General features: G+C 36.6%; 1 protein-coding gene across 1 annotated transcript in view; it reads right to left on the bottom strand.

The window, feature by feature from the left end:
* Window positions 1-16657: 16657 nt before the first annotated feature.
* Window positions 16658-22418, bottom strand: part of MAP4K5 (mitogen-activated protein kinase kinase kinase kinase 5) — a 95656-nt gene continuing 89895 nt past the window's right edge. The window contains exons 31-33 of the mRNA XM_012757891.2: window positions 21067-21137; window positions 19124-19179; window positions 16658-17046 (exon numbers count right to left, since the gene is read on the bottom strand). Coding sequence (XP_012613345.1) covers window positions 16959-17046; window positions 19124-19179; window positions 21067-21137 — 215 coding nt within the window. The 3' untranslated portion in view covers window positions 16658-16958. The remainder of the gene's footprint in view (window positions 17047-19123; window positions 19180-21066; window positions 21138-22418) is intronic.

Here is a 22418-nt window from a genome sequence, read left to right as displayed (position 1 = left end):
GTTGGTTTCTAATTCCTGACCTTGAGTGATCCTCCTGCCTTGGCCTCCCAGAGTGCTACGATTACAGGCATCAGCCACCACACCGGCCTTTTTCTAGTTTTTTAAGATGGAAGCCTAGATCATTAATTTCAGATCTTTCTTCTTTAATATAAGCCTTTAATACCATAATTTTTTCCTCTAAGCACTACTTTAAATATATCACAGAAATCTTGCTATGTTGTATTTTCATTTTAATTCAGTTCAAGATATTCTTTAATTTCCTTTGTGACTTCCTATTTGACTCATGGACTATTTTGAAATGTGTTATTAATATTTAATTTCCAACTAGTTGAGAATTTTCCAGATATCTTTCTGTTATTGATTTCTAGTTTGATTCCATTGTTTTCAGAGAGTTCGTTGTGTATGATTTAAATTCCTTGAAGAGTTTTGTTTTGTTTTATGGCCCAAAATATGGTCCATATTGGTGAATTTTTTTTTTTTTTGACAATTAAAACAAATATTTTGAAATGAAGTGAAAAAGTCAGTGTGAATTTTTTCAGAGCTTTCATGTCTAAAGTTCATACCGGGTTAAATGGAGAGTTGGTCTGGAAAATCAACTTTATGGACTCTACAAGGTTCAGCACCCAAGGACCCTGGAATTGTGCCAAGCCTAGCAGTAGTTAAAGTAGGAGCCAGTGTACTAGTCATTTATGCCCAAGTAGCAGTGAACCAGAAAGGTAGCATGATTTGCAGCTACAAGTTGTTTTGTTTGGAGGAAGCTGAAGCAAAATATTAGGGAACAACTTTGAAAGGGAGACAAACAGTCGATGTCACCTTTTAGTGAAAAAGAGAGAAGATACCATGGCTTCTATACTGTCAAATCAACAAGACTTTCAGTCAGCAGGTCTGAAACTGGTTTTGATACTAAAGTGTAACTCCTGGGTATTAATAGCATAGCTCTTGGGAAGCTGAAAAATGGTCTGATATGTGGGGTCTTTGTCTTTAAACAAGTGCAAAGGGCAGTGAAACAAAATTATTTTCCACGATAGTGGTCTCTTCTTTGCAACTCTGTATAATTAGTGAGAATACTTCAGTCTCCCTGGAATAGCACAAACCGTACTATGATATTTTAATTATTTAAGGAAATAATAAACATTCAGTGGAATAATACACAGTAACAGAATGAGCCTTGAATGTGGAGTCAGAGGATCAGGATTTCTACCTTCTCACTGGTGTTTGATCCTGAACGAGATAATTACTATTGCCTATACAATAACAAACAACAACATTATTTAATGAGTGCTTACTTCATAACAGGCATTATGCTAAGAATGTTATATACATGAGCCTCACAATAACTGTAAGAGATAGGCATTAATGTTATTCTGAGGTTTCAGATGAGAAAATCGAGCCAGAAAGAGTAAGTAACTTGCCTAAGGACACAAAGCTAGTGAGGAGAAGTCAAATTGGAATGTACCTTTGCTCTTAACCATTTTGCTAACACTACCTAATGCATTTGGGTGGTTGTCAGGATTTCTGAGTTATTGTATAGGACATTGGGAGTTGGCTCAATGTGTTTATTACGTACAATGCAACCTTTTTTTAAGCTGCCAGGAAGATGAGTCACATTGTGCTTTCTTCTCATGGTGGTTCAGCAACTTCATCTGTGTGCAGCTCCAATGCGCAGGAGCATGAACCTACATGAGGTTGGGCAGACCACTGATGCCTCATCTGAGCGCTGAATCCCGGGGCAATGCTTGAAGCTTTGTCTTTTTTTTCCCCCTCCAATTATGTTTCCTGCAAGGAAAAGGGAGTTGAGTCACCGTCAGCTTAAAATGATACTATACAGCAGCTTGAGGAAATACTTGAATTTACTTTCTCTGCCTTTAAGTGGATTTGGAAAGGAAATTGTTTCCAGGGCACATACAGACAATAATTAATAACTACCATTTAGGGACACTTATGTTTCAGGCTCCATGTCCACTATATCTCTAATCTTTACAACAATCTCACATGGATTTATTAACTGGCTGGAATTATTAACTGGCTCATTTTGTACAACTAGAAGCTGAGGCTCCGAGAGATTGATCATTGTAGACAAAACCACTCTGCTATCAAGGCTAAAGACAGGTTTCAAACCCAACTCGGCCTATTTCCAAAGCCCATGCTCTGGCAGCGGTGAATGGAGTTAGAACAACTAAGAATAGCTTGAGAAAGGGCCTCTGCCCTCAAATGCCCCAGAGCTCACAGTGGGGCTGACCTGCTGGTCCAATCCTGATATGCCAGTAACAACCTAAAGAGAAGCCAGAAGTCAGCCACATTCTTCTTGACCAGTCACTGGTAAAACGTTACAAAACCAGGCATGGAAATAACTTTCTCCCTTATCTGGAGATAGGATAGACTGGTGAATAAGTGTAAATATTGGAAAATCCATTTAAATTTAAAAAGAGCCTGTAATCCCTGACTTTATATGTGGGCCTAGCCAACAATAAAATAAAATGTTTTCATCCCCTAATGAACATAACCTTAGTTATTTTGTGCATATTTATTGTACTTTATATATGGCAAGCCAATCCTTTTGAAGTACCTTTTCTTCTGAAAGCTTTCTTTGTTTCTGTCTTAACAACCTCAGTACTTTTTTGCATTTTCAGGTTTTAAAAGGTCCACCCAATGCTTTGATCAACAAATCCAAATGCCATGAGAACTCAGCAATATTAACACTAAAAGCCTGGAAGGTTTATGTGGCCAGCCCTGGGCTACCAGTGGGTGAGTCAATGAATACAATCCTTCTTTAGGAAATAAGTCTCAAAACCTCAAGGCATAGATCTATTTGCTACTTTGGACAGTTGGTTGCTAACCATACTTAATTATAAACCAATATGGGGACATTTTTGATCTTTTAATGACTTTGGAGTCATATTCTAGGGAAAAGTCTTTCAAGAGGTAGATTTGTGAGATTGAATAAATACGAGAGAGCATTCATTACTTTCTGAATTTCAGCTTAAACTTGTGACACAGAAAGAGCAGCTTGGAAAGCAAACTTTTACCAAGTGCTGACATGTGCCAGATACCCTGCTGGGCAGCGGAGACTGAGAAGCGACCTCAGGATCGAGCACTGTGTCAACACGCAGACCGAGTTCTCCTGCCTCCTCACTCCGGGGGTGTCCTCCATGGAGGAAACTAGATAGGAGGACTTGGAGGGCTGGTGTTTACATTGCACAGCTAGTTTTTGAAAACATTTCACAAGGGTCTGTGAAGGAAAGAGGGCACATCTGGCATTTGAGGAAACATACAGAAAATTTAAATGACTTGTTCAGAGTCAAGAAGCAAATCTGTGGCAATAAACAGGTCTGGAACCCGGGTATCAGTGTTGAGTTGTACTCTTTTCATCCTGCTGTAGCGTACTGTGGCTTCCAATTAGGTAGCTCTAATTATGTGGTTAAAGAAATATAAATCTGCCTTAAGAAAACCCAATATTAAAATAGACTCTGTCCCCACCAAAAATACACAAATTAGCAGGGCATGGTGGCATGCGCCTATAGTCCCAGCTACTCTGGAAGCCGAGGCAGGAGGATCACTTGAGTTCAGGAGTTTGAGGTTGCAGTGAGCTATGATGATGCCACTGCACTCTAGTCAGGCAATAGAGGGAGACTTTGTCTCAAAAAAAAAAAAAAATTCTTCCCTTTACATAAAATGAGATGTCTTTTTGTACAGATTGTTTTTTGTGTTATTGTTTTGTTTTGTTTTTTTTTTTTTTTTTTGAGACAGAGTCTCGCTTTGTTGCCCAGGCTAGAGTGAGTGCCGTGGCGTCAGCCTAGCTCACAGCAACCTCAAACTCCTGGGCTCAAGCAATCCTTCTGCCTCAGCCTCCCGGGTAGCTGGGACTACAGGCATGTGCCACCATGCCCGGCTAATTTTTTATATATATATCAGTTGGCCAATTAATTTCTTTCTATTTGTAGTAGAGACGGGGTCTCGCTCTTGCTCAGGCTGGTTTTGAACTCCTGACCTGAGCAATCCGTCCGCCTCGGCCTCCCAAGAGCTAGGATTACAGGCGTGAGCCACAGCGCCCGGCCTGTGTTATTGTTTTTTGTTTTTATTGATGCATAATAAATGTACATAGTTTCAGGGTATATGTGATGCTTTCATGACTTCCTTCCATTCTTCCTCCCTCCCTCCCTCCCTCCCTCCTTCTCTCCTCCCTTCCCCCTTCCATGTTCCCTTCCCTTCCATGTTCCCTTCCCTTCCCTTCCCTTCCATCTTCCCTTTTTTTCCCTTCCATCTTCCCTTTTTTTCCCTTCCATCTTCCCTTCCCTTCCATCTTCCCTTCCCTTTCCTTCCATCTTCCCCTTTCTCCCTTCCATCTTCCCTTCCCTTCCCTTCCATCATCCCTTCCATCTTCCCTTCCACCTTCCCTTCCATCTTCCCTTCCATTTTCCTTTCTATCTTCCCTTCCATCTTCCCTTTTCTTCCCTTCCATCTTCCTTTCCCTTCCCTTCCATCTTCCTTTTTCTTCCCTTCCATCTTCCCTTCCCTTCTCTTCCATCATCCCTTCCATCTTCCTTTCCCTTCTATCTTCTCTTCCCTTTCCTTGCATCTTCCCTTCCCTTCCATCTTCCCTTCCCTTCTATCTTCCCTTCCCTTTCCTTGCATCTTCCCATCCCTTTCTTCCCTCTTCCCCTCCCTCCTCCCCTCCCTCTTTCCCTCCTTCTTCCCTTCCCTCTTCCCTTCTCTCTTCCCTTTTCTCTTCCCTTCCCTTTTCCCTTCCCTTCCCATTCCATCCTGTTAGGATTTTGTGGATTATTTAAGTATCTTGAAATTCACTCCTGATATGGAAAGGATGGACCTACACTCAACTTGCACTGCTGAGGTGTAATTTCCTTTCTATATTATCTTGAGTTTTATAATCTACTTTACTCTTATCTTTGATTTACCATGAGTGCCATAGCTTCATTTTGCTAAATATGACAGAAATAGTCAAAAAATACTCTCTGATACATAGTAGTTATCTAATTAATTTTTTTTAGTAAAAATTCCAGTTCTGGCACTAATACAGGGCTTTAGTACATTTTCTGTCACTGCCATTCATTTCCCTAATTTAGTTCAAGTAGGAATATTCAGGAATCATAAGAACAGGTGATTTATTTATTTTTTTGAGACAGAGTCTCACTTTGTTGCTCAGGCTAGAGTGAGTGCCGTGGCATCAACCTAGCTCACAGCAACCTCAATTTCCTGGGCTCAAGCGATCCTACTGCCTCAGCCTCCCGAGTAGTAGGGACTACAAGCATGCGCCACCATGCCTGGCTAATTTTTTTTTTTTTTTGTATATATATTTTTCGTTGGTCAATTAATTTCTTTCTATTTTTAGTAGAGACGGAGTCTCGTTCAGGCTGGTTTCAAACTCCCAACCTTGAGCAATCCTCCCGCCTCGGCCTCCCAGAATGCTAGGATTACAGGCGTGAGCCACCACGCCTGGCCAGAAGAGGTGATTTAAATTAGGGCACTGGGACATTAGTCCCTCAAACAAAAGTCCTACAAATAAGGTATAAGTTCATAGGGAAAAAAAAAAAAAGAGTCTCTGTCCTTGTTTGTACTCAGTGATAATGATCATAATGCAAATTATTTATTAAATAACTATTTCCTGTTATATACAGTAGATACAAGTTGAATTAGCACACAGTCCTTGTTCTCAGGCATTAATTCCAGAGGAAAAAACAGACATATAACTAAATAGAAGAACATAGTGTGGTAAGTCTTAATTGAAGCAAGTACAAAGTATGGTGTTAGGTTATTTTAAATTATTTGCATTTTGGAGAGTTTTATATATATATTTAATAGACAGGCTAACAATTTTAAAGTTCAAGTTTTTGGTGGTCTGGTTCTCACCATTAGTATCTTAAGGTCAGGTTGAGACAGTTTGATAAAGGAAAGTGGCATATGTATAAATCTAACATATACATACATCCACACACATTGTTTCAAGTTGGGGAGATAAGATTTAGCTTTTCATATAATGTGAACCATAGGTTTGCTCAATAAATATTAAGACTGTTTAGATGACATTGGCAAAGCATCCTTCAGCTTATCTGGACAAGAAAGTGGAATCATCTTTAAGATCCAGGTCAAATGCTAAGTCATACAAAACTCCCCCAGCTGGAATCTACGTCTGTCTGCCTCAAAGTCTCTAATACATTGCCTCATCCATAGTAGGTGATTGACATGAATATGCTGCATTAAGCTGAATGTTGGAATGCTCTCCCAAAGAATGCTATATGCTACAAATGAGAACCGATGTGCATTTTAAAAGGCTGAGCGCAGTTTAAGTTTACCATTCATTTTTATGAAACCGTAATGAAAAAATAAAATGCTGAGTTGTGTTTTAGCTAATCATAATTGATTTAAAACATTTTATTAAATGTAGGATATATGTATAGAATACTAATTTATTTGCTATACCAGACTCTGAAATTTTCTGTTCTAAGTTGCTCTTGCTAAAACTTAGTGGTACTAGAAGAGATGCAAATGGAAATACAAAGAAAAAGTAATTGGTATAGAATTTATTTAGACGTTAGTTGCCAAAAAATATCACGAGTCTTCCCTTACTAAGTCTTTCTAAAAAACACTGGTAAAGGGCCATAGTAAAATGGATGTAAAGCACTTATACCTCCATTTAGTGCCTTTAAAATTCCAACTTTACTCCACAGACACTAGAAAGTAAGTTGTTAAGGGAAACTGACACAGATATAATAGTTGACGTTTTGTCCTTTACATTGTTTTAGATGGCATTTAGCCCCTCTTTGGGGGATTATATTTGAAGTGGTCGCTGCATAACAATCTAGGTTAAATATTGCCTCTATGAGTAAATAAATAAATGAGTAGAAATACTCATTTATTTAATGTCTTTCTGCTACAAACCAACCCTTCTATATTCTGTTCTGTTATGCTGGGATTAGAACTCTGCAAACTATACTTCCAAAATCCATTCCAGTTAGCTTCTACCAACTGGAGACAGTAGGAGAAGAGTGGATAGGAGAAGGAAAAGAAAAATGTATTTGCTTCTTCTTCCTTTCTTGGAAGTTCCCTATAGCTGCAGCTTCTTTCCACCAGCCTATGACACACCTTCAGAGCCATCCGTCCAGGCAGCTCCCTCTCCCCGAGTGCTGAGCCCCAACATCATGAGCCCTTCCTCCGAGCACCTGAGGAGCCAGTGGCAGGAAGGCAGCAGCCTCTTCAGAGCTCAGAGCACTAACATTGTGGATCTCTCTTCTGAGCCCCCAGGTTCTAGTAATCCCTCGAACCCTGTTGGTGGTAGTGGCTTTTTACCACCGAGTTATCTCAGTGTCCTATTCTTACTCTTTCAATCCTCCAATTGTGTAACAGTTCCCTATATTAATTCCCTTCTATGATAATAGTTTGGTGTCTGTTTGTTTTCTAGACCCTGATGATATACCTACACTCAATATATTTAAATAATTTACTCCCACTACTGTTCTCATTTTCAGAAAACTGGCAGGTATCTACGATTTATCTGTATCTTACAGAAAATAGACTCTTAAGAGTCAAAGAAAAATTTTCTTAAGAGTTATACCTATGAATGATTTACTCCATTACTGACTCATGATATTCATTCTATTGTAGTTTGATACAACATTTACTGAACACAGTTTTTTTATAGGTTTTCAGATTTATTTAATCTTTTTAAAAATTTAATTTAAAAAAATTTCAGAATATTATGGGGGTACAAACGCTTTGGTTCCATATATTTCCTTGTCATCACCCAAGACAGAGCTACAAGTGTGCTCAACGCCTAGACATTGTGCACAAAACACACAATTCTTGATACTATGTGTCAGGAACTGTTAGGTGCTGGGGATGCAAATATAAGTTTCATTGCTTCTTATCTTTAAGAGAGAAAATAAATAACTACCTATTATATAGATAATAGGAGCTTTTTATTTATTTTATTTATTTTTATTTTTTTGAGACAGAGTCTCGCTTTGTTGCCCAGCCTAGACTGAGTGCCCTGGTGTCAGCCTAGCTCACAGCAACCTCAAACTCCTGGGCTCAAGCAATCCTGCTGCCTCAGCCTCAATCTCCTGGGCTCAAGCAATCCTGCTGCCTCAGCCTCCCAAGTAGCTGGGACTACAGGCATGCGCCACCATGCCCGGCTAATTTTTTCTATATATATTAGTTGGCCAATTAATTTCTTTCTATTTATAGTAGAGACGGGGTCTCCCTCTTGCTCAGGCTGGTTTTGAACTCCTGACCTTGAGCAATCCACCCGCCTCAGCCTCCCAGAGTGCTAGGATTACAGGCGTAAGCCACTGCACCCGGTCGGAGCTTTATTAAAGAACACATAAGAGGTGAAATCCTGGAGGTGGAGATTTTGGAATTGGGCTTTAAGGAATTTAAACGGACATTGTTATCCACTATGGGTTTTCAGAAACCCCAAACTTAGAAATAATTATAGACTTGAAAGCTTGACCCAGAGCCAGTGCTTTATATAGAGCATTTACATGTCAAATGGCTGGGATGTCCTGGCAGGTGCTCAATGACTAACATAAATCTCTAGATTCTCTTGTGTCCTTTAGTCGTCACAAGATAATCACAGTGAAGTAACTAGTCCAGGAAGACTTAGCTTTGAGAAACATGACCAGGATGAAGTCATATACCCCAAATTAAATGCCATATTTATAGCGTGCTAAATCTTACACTTACCAAAATTACTGAGGAAACAACATGTGGTTAAATACCATGATGAAACGAAACATTTCCCTCATGTAGTAAGTGGTTTTGTTTTTTTAAGCTTCACAAGTGGTGGTTTATAGCTACACAGGACATCTGTTGCCTTTACCAGCCCAGCATCCATTTAAAAGGAACATTTCTTTGATAACCAATTAAGTTAAATACATTGTCACATGTTTATTAACTACTTGGGTATTTCCTTTTGTAGACAGCCTGTTAAAATCTTTTGCCCATTTTCCTATTGGGTTGTCTGCCTTTTTTTCCCTGTATTTTTTATTTCAATAGATTTAGAGGGTACAACTGTTTTTTTTACATGGATGAATTGTACAAAGCTGAATCAGGGCTTTTAGTGTACCCATCACCAGAACAGTGTATATTGTAGCCAATAGGTAATTTTTTAGGTTTTTTTTTTTCTTACTTTTTGCACACATCATACCTGGGAATTTTTAAGTTCTTTATATCCTTTGGGTAGGTCTTTCATGGATATATGTAATATGTCTCTTTTTCTATTCTGTGGCTTACCTTTTCATTCTTGAAAAGAATTCTAAAGATTCTAAAGATGTCTTGGATGGATAATCTTAATTTTAATAAAGTCCATAGTACTAACTTTTTATTTATAGTCAAAGATTAATGTTCACTGTTTAAGAAATCTTTCCATATCTCAAGTCCATGAAGATATTAGTTTTTTTTTTAAATGCCATAGTTTTATATTTGAGATTACGTACAATCCATCTGGTATTTATTTTTGTGTAGTGTGTGAGATAGCAAGATTTATTGGATTTTTCCATTATTGTTTCCAATAAATGTTCAATATAACTTTTAAAAAAGGCTATCTTTTCCTTCATTCCACTGCAGTGTACCCTGGTCATACATAAGGTAAGTTTGTTTCTGGGCTCTCGTGATTGTATTTCATTGACTTGTCTATCTTTGTGCTAATGTCATATTATCTTAACTGCTACAGTAGCTTTTTATAACTCTTAGAAATTTGGTAGCCTACAATGCCCAGGTTTTTCTTTTTCAAGATTGCCTTGACTACTTCTGGCCCTTTGCATTTCATGTAATTTTAGAATCTACTTGTCAAACCACAAGATATTTACTGGGACCACACACATTGACATTTTCATAATACTGAGAACCTTATAATTCATTAATATGGCATAATCTGCTATTTATTTTGGTCTACTTTAATTTTTCAGTATTGTTTTGCAGTTTTCAGCATAGAGATCTTGCATCTTCCATTTTATATTAATTCCTAGGTATTTGATAGGTTTTTGTATTATAAATGGTATCCGTTAAAAAGTTCATTCTCTTTATTGCAGGTATATATTTGACAGTGTATCCAGCTACTTCTGTAAATTCACTTAATTATGAACAATTTATTTGCAAATGACATTTTCATTCCTTTCCAAATCCTTTAATTTTTCAATTTCTTTTTCTTAAGTTTTTTTGTTTATGGAACTGGCTAGAACTTCTAGTATGATGACTAACAAGTGGTGAGAATAAGAATATTTGACTTGTTCCCAATATCAATGTAGTAAATTTCTTAACAAATATTTCTTGCTATTCTCTTAAATAAGATCAACTTGGAACAGTCTGAAATAAAGTCTAGAATGATCTCTTCTGCTAGGTTTGGTACAGGAAAGTTTATTGGAGATCTGATACAGATATTGGTTATTTCTATAATGAAAAGCCATATAAAGAATTAGAAAAAACTCTAAAAGCCCCATGTAAAGTCTACCAATATGTGACATACTGAAAGGATCTGAAGAATGAAAATGTACCTTTTATACCCTTAATGACCTTCTTGGTGAAAAATAAAGGAGCCAACTTTTCTTTTAAATGAGTAATTATATAAGCAAGAAAGCAATGTTCATTATGTCATTCAATCCCCCTAATACTCATATGAAGTGACCATTATTTCCAATCAACAGATAGGGAAACGGAGGCCCAGAGAGGTTGAATAAGTTGTCTAAGGTGAGTGGTAAGTGGTTCAGCTGGTAAGTGGCAACTGACTGTTACATAGAAAAGTATAATCCATATGTACTGTAGAAATTCTGAATTAATCCAGAAAATCATCTGGATTAAGCAGAGTTGTCACAGAAATTTGTGGATTGAACTGAATTCCTTGAGTGAAGTAAAAGATTTAAGTTTTTGGTAAAAAAAAAAAATGAGTATTTTAGGAAGAGCCATTGAGTCAAGCAATGAAGCTGGACTGATCACGGCCTCTATGTGCCAGTGTGCCAGGTGCTTGGCAGAATAGTAGGAGTGAAGGCTGGATAAGAGGCTTAGCCAAAAAATGTAGTTTGATGAAAATGCTTTCTCTCACAAGACCTTCTGGATTTACTTCACTCAGCTTTTTTTTTCTAATTACTTTTGCCCCTTCCACATTATGTATACATTAGCTGCAATCAATATTTATTGAATGCCTACTATGTGTAAGGGACAATAAGAATCTGGACTTGTTACATATTTGTTCATACTGTTTCTGTCAGGTAAGGGTTCATGCTCTTATTTAAAATTTCCGTTAGGATTAAAAAATCATGTATACATGCACATAAAGAATTTAATAGTCTTGCAAAGTTCATTACCAAAAAAGCATACCCTTCCCCCATCCTTCCATCCTCAAAACTTTTCCTTCTTCTATCAGATTATTTTATTTCCATGTTGCTAAATAATCTTTTAAAAAAATCCTGAAATTTTGTATCCTTTGACCAACATCTCTTTGACCAACCCCATAGTGTGCCTCCCATAACCACTATTCTACTCTCTATGAATTCTACTTTTTTAGATTCCACATAAAAGTGAGATCATGCAGTATTTGTTCTTTTGTGCCTGACTTATTGCACTTAACGTAGCGTCCTTCAGGTTAATCCGTGTTGACACTTAGATTGATTTGATATCTTGGCAATTATGAGTGGATATGGGAGTGCAGGTATCTCTGACATATTGATTTTATTTCCTTTGGATGTATACTCAGTAGTGGTAGTGCTGGATCATATGTTAGTTCCATTTTTATTATTTTGAGGAACTTCCATATTGTTTTCCTTAATGGTTGTACTAATTTGCATTCCCACCAACACTGTGCAATGGTTCCCTTTGCCAGCACTTATCTTTTATCTTCTTTATAACAGCTACTGTAACAAGGTCAGGTGATATTTCATTGTGGTTTTAATTTGTATTTCCATGATTACTGATGTAAAGCATTTTTTTCATATACAATATGTTGGCCATTTGTAGGTCTTCTTTTGAGAAGTATCTATTCAGGTCCTTTGCTCATTTTTAAATTGGGATGTTTGGGTGCGGTGGCTCACGCCTGTAATCCTAGCACTCTGGAAGGCCGAGGTGGGCGGATCTTTTGAGCTCAGGAGTTCAAGACCAGCCTGAGCAACAGCGAGACCCCATCTCTACTAAAAATAGGAAAAAATTAGCCAGGCATGGTGGCACATGCCTGTAGTCCCAGCTACTCGGGAGGCTGAGGCAGGATTGCTTAAGCCCAGGAGTTTGAGGTTGCTGTGAGCTAGGCTGACGCCACGGCACTCTAGCCCAGGCAACAGAGCGAGACTCTGTCTCTAAATAAATAAATAGGGATGTCTCCTGTTACTGGGCTGAGTTCATTATGTATTTTGGATATTAACCAGATGTATGGTTTGCAAATATTTTCTCCCATTATGTATGTTGTCTCTTCGCTCTGTTGTTTCCTTTGCTGTGCAGGTTTTTAGTTTGATGTAATCCCTTGATTTTTAATTTTTAGATATTATCCATTGATTTTCCACTGTGGAAGACTATAACTTTTCTACCTAACCTCTACAACACTATGTCTTCACTTCTCCCAATATAATTATGTTGTAATTTGATTAGAGTATTTACTATTAATATTCTTATGACGTTCAGCCTCAGTTTACTTTTTCTTTTCTGCATAACACTTTGCTTTCCTGGAGTTAATAATTGTTAGTTTTTTGGTTCGTTTCAATCTTAGGTAAGTTTTTGCTTAGAATAAGTATCATCACTTATTGAACTCTGGAGCCTTGAAAAACATCTCCTCCACCCACCTTTGATTTCAGCCAGAGGCCAGTTCCATGGAAACTAAGACTCATTTCACACTCTTTCAGCTTTCTGCCTCAGGGCTTTTTTTGACACTTAAGGAGCCTAGTTGGCCCATGTACAAGCTGCCCCATGTGTAAGGAGATAAAATGCTCTTGGCAGCAAATTAACCAGTGAAGAATGACGGTCTACAGATAAATGCTCCAGCCGCTTGTCTTCCAGGAGCTGTCACATAGCTTCTTTGTGGACCTGGTGTCTACACAGCAATGACCTCAATAATGCACCCTTATATTGACTTTTCCCTCCTGCACCTCAATATCACAAGTCCTTCACTCTTATTTTCTGGAATCTCTAAAATAAACTAAGACATGTTCTTGACTCAGGCTTTATTAGAGGAAGAAGCTCTTACTCTGCTGGTTGTCTAACTCTTAAGATACTGAGATGTGTCAGATATTTTAATCTTTCTGAAAAGTATCAGCAGAATCTTCTGATATGCTTCAATATATTCTCTATGCCTGGTGCAGTGCTCAACCTCAGAAACTCCATCACCGTCGTCTGGGGATTTCCTTAATCTCTCCTATGCTGAATCTCATCTTCTGCATCCTATGTCTTCATTTTGCTTGGTTTATACCTTTATTTTTATGAAGCACATTCTCTATTAGCTTCTTGAGAAAGGGCATATGGGAGGTAAATCTGTTGAGACCTTGTATGACTAAAAGCATCTTCATTTTACCTTTATGTAACATTTAGTTGGATACTGAATTTCAGGTTGGAAATTTCTTTCAAAGTTTGAAGGCATTGCTTTTATTGAAATTTGAAGCTATTCCCTGGTGTCTGACCTGCACGTGTCCTTTTTTTTTTTTTTTTTTTGAGACAGAGTCTCGCTTTGTTGCCTAGGCTAGAGTGAGTGCCATGGTGTCAGCCTAGCTCACAGCAACCTCAAACTCCTGGCTCAAGCAATCCTTCTGCCTCAGCCTCCCAAGTAGCTGGGACTACAGGCATGCACCACCATGCCCGGCTAATTTTTTCTATATATATTAGTTGGCCAATTAATTTCTTTCTATTTATAGTAGAGACGGGGTCTTGCTCTTGCTCAGGCTGGTTTCGAACTCCTGACCTTGAGCAATCCGCCCACTTTGGCCTCCCAGAGAGCTAGGATTACAGGCGTGATCCACCACGCCCGGTGACTGCAATGTCCTTGAAATTTCATGATATGCTTTGGTCTAGATCTTTGTCATCCACTATGTGCTTTCAATCTAGATTATGATGTTTTTCAACACTGGAAAAACTTACTGAAATACTCTATTGATTTTTTCTCTATTTTCTCTGTTCTTTTTAGAACTCTGGGAGATTGGATATTGGGCTTCCTAGGCTGTTTTTTTTTTTTCTTCAATATTTCCAATATTTATTTGTCTTTTTGCTTTATTTTTTGAGAAATTTCTTCAACTTTATATTCTAAACCTTCTAATTGAATTATTCAGCTATACTACCATATTATTTACCAGGAGCTCTTTTTGTTTTTTGAAAAGCTCTTTTTTTAATTTTTTTAAAATTTTCAATATTTTTTATGGAAATGCAAACACTTATGAATCTATTTTATTTTTTTATTCTAGCATATTATGGGGGTACAAGTGTTAAGGTTACATATATTGCCCATGCCCCCTCCCCCCTTGAGTAAGAGCTTCAAGCGTGTCCATCCCCCAAACGTTGCACATCTTACTAGTTGTGGCTGTATATTCCCCTCCCCTCCTCCCACCTTCCCGACACCCGATAAATGTTACTCCTATATGTCCACTTCGGTGTTGATCCGTTAATACCAATTTGCTGGTGAGTACATGTGGTGCTGGTTTTTCCATTCTTGAGATACTTCACTTAGTAGAATGTGTTCCAGCTCTAACCAGGAATATACAAGAGGTGCTATATCACCATTGTTTCTTAAAGCTGAGTAGTATTCCATGGTATACATATACCACATTTTGTTAATCCACTCATGAATTGATGGGCATTTGGGTTGTTTCCACAGCTTTGCAATTGTGTGAAAAGCTCTTTTTAAAAGTATTCTGCTCGATTCATGGTTGCAACAACTTTCTGAAGATATTTTTTCTTTTGACATTTTCTTTACCCTGCATAGTCTGATTCCTCTAAGTGCTTTTTTCCCCCTGATTGTTTCTTCTTTTTTATGCAGTGGCTTTGGTCAGATTTCTTATAATTCTTGGTTGCTTGCTCGTTTTGTTTTGTTTTGCATGCTTGTTTTTAATAGCATAGGACTAAAAGACTAACTGCAAGCTCTGGACGTGATGTGTGGGGTGGTAGGCAGGCCTACTGTGATTTTCACTGTAGTGATATTTAGCTGGGAAGTTTAGCAAAGACGCCTCTGACATCAGGATCTTAATGAAGTCTTCTTATATGCACTGGCTAGATTTCACACAGAAGACTCTTCCAATATTCTGTTAGGATGGTGACGATCTGGCTGCCAGGATTCAGTGAGCAAGGATGATGTTGGTGTTTGTATCTATCATGTAAATGCTCCCTGTTTGGAGGATAGATCCCTGCCATCTATGGTATTAGTGTTCCTTGGTCTAGAGGCGCCATTTAACATATCTAAAATAACAGCCACACACTTACTGAAATCATATCACATGTGCGTTTTTAAATAACAAATAACTTTATATTTCATTTGTATAACATTTTATTATTTGCATTTGCATAGTGAAAAGAACAGAGTCAGAAGACTCATGGTCTGGCTCAACCACTAAATTACTATGTGAATTGGGTAGATCTCTTAACCTTGCTAACCCTTTTTCCTCATCTGAAAAATGGAGATGAGAATAATAATTATTTTACAGAACTGCTATATATGGAATGATATAGTTATACTGTTTTCCTCTCAAGTAACTGGTCAGAATAATTCTACAGTTTGCTATTGCCAACCACTTGTTCATCATCTCAATGCTAACTGTTCTCAATAACTGCATTAAGACAACAGGTACCGATGTAACACTTTAATGTTGAACACTAACAATAGCAAGAGAAAAGTAAACTAAAAAATGACCCATCCTTTCTTATTTTTAGAATACTGGCTTTTACAATACTTATTTATACTATCCCATCAGGAATTCAATTCATTTAAAGATCTTTTTCTTCTTAAACCTACTCAAAATGAACACCTACATATATGAAAAGCCCAAGATTACATGTGTAATTACTTTACAGTTTCCCCTCTGGCATAGTATAAGTAAAATACATATCGTGGGTAGTTAAATACTCCCCCCACACATTAGGGATGATAATATATATGAAGATTAATTTCTTATGTATTATCCCTAATGTAAAAAAAAATCACAGGTATATTATACTGCTTGTCAAGAATACATACACATGGTAGTCATATGAAGACATACACACCCCTTTCTAAGGATATTTCAACCATCATCAATATCTTCTGTAAGGATACAACTATTTGTATTAATAGTTGAAAACACAAAACTCCCTTTAAAGGTTAATTCTGCATGAAATTGTATTACAAAATACTTTTGTTAAACAAAATTGCATATATGTGTTGAACCTCCAAAGTACTACTTTTAAAAGGTAAACAAAATTTTTATACATTATAAAACAATTTAAGCTGCTCTGCAACCCTCCTTTGCTAAAAGTTAGATACATTACACCACTCCAGCAAGAGATTAATAAATAAAGATTAAATATTCTATTTTACAAAAACATACAGAATGGCCAATATAAAAGTGAAAGGCTTATGTGATAATTTCTTTATCAAATTATGTTCATTAAGAAGGAATAAAACATGGTATAAAATGATAAAACGGTAACTAAATTTATCTCTCAAGATAATCATGAGTTATCTAAAAATACCATGGCACCCTTGTTACAAACATTATTTTTTTTAAAAAAGACTGTGTTTCCTGGAAGTAGAGTACTATTTGTCTCATAGCTTTTATTAAGCAAACTTGATATAACCACCACACAGTGGCAACAGATAGACTAGCTGTTTCCAGCTGTAGAAAATATTGAATTTTACCCTAAAGAACAGATCATTTGAGATATAACCCATTTGAGATATAACCCATAATAGTTAAAGCAAGTCATAGTGCAGTTTGTACTGAATTTCCTTAAAATATTTTTGCTTTCAATAGAGTATATTCATTTTCCTGTCATTTGAGATCAGTTTCTGTTGCTTAGTAACTATTTTCATGTCCAGCCAAGATGTAGAGATTGCTGTGTGCCGTAGGATTTTCTGTTGGCCTACTTTCCAAAACGACAACCCTGCAATTAAACGAAAACAAAAGGCTCATAAAATTACATAAAGATTACAGATACACTATCAAATTCAGCTTTACATTTTAAAGCTGAAAAACACAACTTGAAATAATATTGAAATATTGAAAATATTTTAGTCTATCTTATTCCAACTAAAACCAAACTTGCTTAGTCATGTATGTTAACAAAAGGCATAGTAATACTTTAGGAATTTACACTAACAGGAAGGGGATGGGAGAAAGGCTGAGAGAATAAAATGGGACTCTAAGAGACACTCATCCAAACTGTTCTTCAAGGTATCATAAAATAAAATGATTAAAAAAAAGTATGAAATGAGGCTCCTCTCCCTTGTCACTGGAAAAGATAAGGAAAGCAGTCCAATGAAAAGAGTGATGGGAAGAAAGAAAGAAAAAAAAAAATCAATCTATTGCCATACCATAGCATTTTAATTGTGGGGAAGAGGAGTTTGAGAACAAACCAAAAAATAATATACCTATGCAAAGAAAAACGTCTAGAAGGGGAGTAGGAGGAGAGACTGTACATATACTTTTTATTTTTCTATGTAAATTTTCTACACCTAGCTTATTACTTTTGTAATAAACAATACAAAAGTAATATATACTTTATATTATACATTACAGAAAAATAGAAGGGTAAAATAAAATTACCTATAATCCAACTGCCCAGTTAAACACTTAATATTTTGACATACTTAACATTTTTTTTCTTTTTGCTAAATACAAACATCTATACTTAAAGAAAAAAATAAATTTTTAACCACTTTTAAATTAAGACAAAACAAAAACTTTGGTTAAGATATCTATCTTAAAATCAAGGAGATGCTCAAGTAAAAAGGTAAGTAGAACAAGGCAGTGGTCTGAAAAAAGTTGTTTTTTTTTAGGAGCAAATAGTGAAAGAAAGTGGAGAGAATACGGACAAAGAAGGGAATAGTGAAGAAGAAAACTCTGGGAGGAAGAGGCGCAAGGAAACAAGCAACTGAGAAAAACAGCTTCTGATACCAACCCCCTATCAAGCAGAATTCTCCGATACTATGTCTCATTAAAATGTGTTATTTGCACCAGGATCATTGGATGATCCATAATTCAGAAGCAGACAGACTCCCAATCTAGTTCTAGAATTATTTACCAGGTGATCCTCAAATTCTTTCTTTCTTACTTTCTTTTTTTTTGCTGGACTAGTAACTAAGTTGCCATGCTTTGTGGGCTTACCTTTTCTATTCACTAAAGTAGTCATCATTTTTCAAAAAAAAAAATCCCTTTTCTCCTTATAAAACTTTCTACAAAATTTTTATAGATGCCAGCATTGGTGGTATAGTGGTAAGCAAAGCTGCCTTCCAAAATTTTTATAGAGTTGTAACTCCAGACCCTCCCTTCCACAAGTGTCTAATATTTAAGCAATAAATGTGTGGACTTGAAGTCTGGAGGTTCTTAATCCTTGTCTCAGAACAATACATAGTACTATAGCCAGTTTTGCTGCATTGACAACTTTTAGTGGGAAAACAGGAAGGAATGGGTATTTTGTTAGTTATAGAGGTAGACAATAGACTTTGGGGAACAAAAGCTATTACATTTTTTTCATTAAAATGGCACAGTTTTGGAACTTGTCATTCATTTTGATCACAAAGAGGCCTCATAATTCCTTCTAACTTAGATTGACTTCAGAAACTGAGTCGAACATCTTCTGATATAAAAGCAAATATCTAGAGGTACATATTGTAATATCAAGAGGTACATATTTGTAATAGTTAATAGAAGGTTAACACACCAGGAAGTAATGATGAAAACAAAGGGGCCTAAAATATATGTCATGGTATTAGGGACATTAACACATTTTGTCTTGGTTGAGTATAACTTTCTCTAGATTCATGATCCTCATATTGACAAAAGATTGCCTAACCAACTTATTAAAATATCCACTCTTTCAATAAGACACGGAGAAATTTCTCTAAGTTAATGAGTCCTCTAAGAGTTCTGTTTGAAACACATTTAAAGGCTGAGAGTATAATTAAGAGCACAACCTTTGAACTCCTTTGGTAATTAAATTAATACAACCAAACTATTACCTGTCTGATCCTAATAAGCGAAAAACTCTTGTTTCGTCTGAAATCTCCTGGGTAACCTATGAAAGAAAATATTTATTAGTTAGACTTTAGTCCTCACAGTGCTTAAATAATAATTTAAAAATAATTTAGAGCAATTATTAAACAGAATGAATAATTTTTTTTTTTTTTTTGAGATAGAGTCTCACTTTGTTGCCCGGGCTAGAAGTGCAGTGGCGTCAGCCTAGCTCACAGCAACCTCAAACTCCTGGGCTCAAGCGATCCTCCTGCCTCAGCCTCCTGAATAGCTGGGACTACAGGCATGCACCATCATGCCTGGCTAATTTTTTCTATATGTTTTTAGCTGGCCAATTAATTTCTTTCTATTTTTTTAGTAGAGATGAGGTCTCGCTCTTGCTCAGGCTGGTTTTGAACTCCTGACCTTGAGTGATCCTCCCGGCTCGGCCTCCCAGAGTGCTAGGATTACAGGTGTGAGCTACCGCGCCCGGCCTCAGAATGAATAATTTTTGATGGACTCACTTCCTTAAATAAAATAAATTTCATTAAGCTTCTTTTGGCTGCCTATTAGTAGAAATGAACGAATATTTATGGAATATTTGGCATGGGTCAGCACACTCCTAAGAAATCTTTGGGATATGCACTGTAATTCTCGAAACTAAGATTCAGAGAGGTTAAATAACTTGTTCAATATAATGGGTAGAATCAAGATTTGAATAGAGATTGGCAAGACTGGAGACCCTGCTCTTTCCTTTTATCACAGTGCAGATGCTTGAGGTGGCACCCCGTGGCCCATCTGATTTCTGCATAGCTGTGGTGGACAGTCTCGCGTACAGTGTCTAATGGTAGTGTACACTACAGTACACTCTGCTCTGCTTTCTCCAAAGCAGAGGTGCTCAGCCATGTGCAGGTACCATCCCAAAGTGTGGGGAGTTTCTACCCATGGGGGCAACTCTTAACCAACATGGGATAAGAGCTGGCACATAAATGCTCCAGCTTCCCCACATACAAATGAGTCAATTCTGATGTGTACTCTACCCCATTCCTCAATGGTCTACTGGATTAAGCCCTGGTTGCCTACAGTGAGAACCAGCTTATTAATATGCTCTTTATTGGTTTTTTGCCCCTCTCCATTTTACATTCGTCATTCCAGCACTTGTTTTCTGGAATCTACTCCCAAATAAACTACCTGCACTTGAGTCCTTGTCTGCTTTTAGAGGAATCCAAACTAAGACAATATGGACTTAGTATAAAAATCATCTGATATCAAAGAGTTTGCAGTCTAGCTGGGAAGACAGAATTAATAAACTTGAATCAGAAAATAAATTAGGTGCTATGCTAGGGAGAGCTGATTTTTACAGTATTAAGTTCAGAGATGTTCCAATCATTGTGGACTGGAGTGGCTCAATATTACCTTATGAAAGAGGTTAAGATTTCACCTAGGCCCAACTTGAAGGATGAGAACATAAGCAGAAAGAAAGAGCTAAGCAAGATGAGTTATTATTAATATAATAGAGACTTAGGAAATAGAATTAGTGCTTGATATGGTAAGAAACAGGTATCTTCTGTAGAATTAAAATCACAGGAGTGACACAATGGAAACAGCATTTAAGAACAATTAACCTACGGTAGTAAGTATGACTGTAAGTTTCCTCAAGTACAGGGACCTAGTGACATGGGTCAATAACTAGATAAACTGAAATATTCAAAGCTGATTGATGTCATTTTCTCCTGAAAGCATTCTCATTCTACATTCACATAATAGGTGGGAATATTTATTTATATGTAAAAAGAATTTCAAAATACAATACAAAAGAGAACATATTTGTTCATAGCATTAAAGGCACTAAACATAGTAACGTAGGCTCAGAAAGGAAATGCATAAAATGAACATTTCAACATTTTAAATCATTAGTGAGGGTCAATGAAGGTAATTTGAGAAATCTTACCTCATCTGACTTGAAGCTTTTACCCTGCATCCCATGTTTCCAGAAAGCCAACACGCTGTCTTGAAGGCATACTAAAAAAGATAAGGGAGAACTGAAATTAAAACAAAGCACAGTATTTCACTATAAATTTCCCTTACCTGTTTTTATTCTTTTTTTTTTTTTTTTTTTTTTTGAGACAGAGTCTCACTCTGTTGCCCAGGCTAGAGTGCCATGGCGTCAGCCTAGCTAACAGCAACCTCAAACTCTTGGGCTCAAGTGATCCTCCTGCCTCAGCCTCCCGAGTAGCTGGGACTACAGGCATGTGCCACCATGCCCGGCTAATTTTTTCTATATATTTTTTTAGTTGGCCAATTAATTTCTTTCTATTTTTTTTAGTAGAGTCAGGGTCTCGCTCTAGCTCAGGCTGGTTTCTAACTCCTGACCTTGAGCAATCCTCCTGCCTTGGCCTCCCAGAGAGCTAGGCGCCCAGCCTGTTTTTAATAAATGATAACATAAGGCTATTCAAGGGCCTGGTGCAAAATTCCACTTTATTTCTCAATATTTTTGTGACTAAGATGTGCCTAAGCTCAAGTAATTTACTGAGGCAAGGTTATGGAAATTTTCAAAGATATATACATATATATTAATATAATAGGCATTTATTTAAATGTGGGCTAACTTCTAATAAGTTGGATATTGGTATATTAATTTGTCTTTCAAATGCTGTATCTTTTGTTTTTTAAATGAATAAAATCATAAAAACATATATAATTGGATTTTTGGATTAAAATATTGTTATTTAAATATTGTTATAATCCAGAAGTAACTATTAAGCAAACATCTTTTATTTATGTTTACATTTTCCTTATTACAAAATTAATTTTTTAGATCAAACCCCCACAACCCAAAATTTAACCACATAATGAATATTTAGGATCTAGAGTCAATTCTTATAAAATTCTTAGTATTTAACCAACGCTTATAATGTAATAAGCATTAGAGATAATTAAATAGAATTAGAAAAACATACATAATGGAGGAAAGTGATTGAAAATTATTTATATTTCTTATTAGAATGTTGGCTGTGTAAAAAGTTAATGCAAGAATATTCTGGGAACAGAATTTAGTTCAATAAAAATAAAAGTAGTTGACAATGACAAATCACATGTGTTTCACTAACTGTGACAAATAAAAAACAGTTACTGGTTTTATTTTTAAGAGGTGATTTAAAGGTACTCTTTTATCTAGGAGGATCCTTGTAATTATTCCAAGGTTTACTGGCAAGAAGATATGGTAGCCTAGGATGAACAAACTTTTGTGTAACAATTACAATTCCCTAAATAATTTGGCACATCTGAAAAAGTTAAGGGACC

The sequence above is a fragment of the Microcebus murinus genome, chromosome 6 (genome assembly GCF_040939455.1).
Source record: "Microcebus murinus isolate Inina chromosome 6, M.murinus_Inina_mat1.0, whole genome shotgun sequence".
Classification (NCBI taxonomy): Eukaryota; Metazoa; Chordata; class Mammalia; order Primates; family Cheirogaleidae; genus Microcebus; species Microcebus murinus.
The sequence above is the reverse complement of the archived record's forward strand: the minus strand, read 5'-3'. Positions and strand labels throughout refer to the sequence as shown.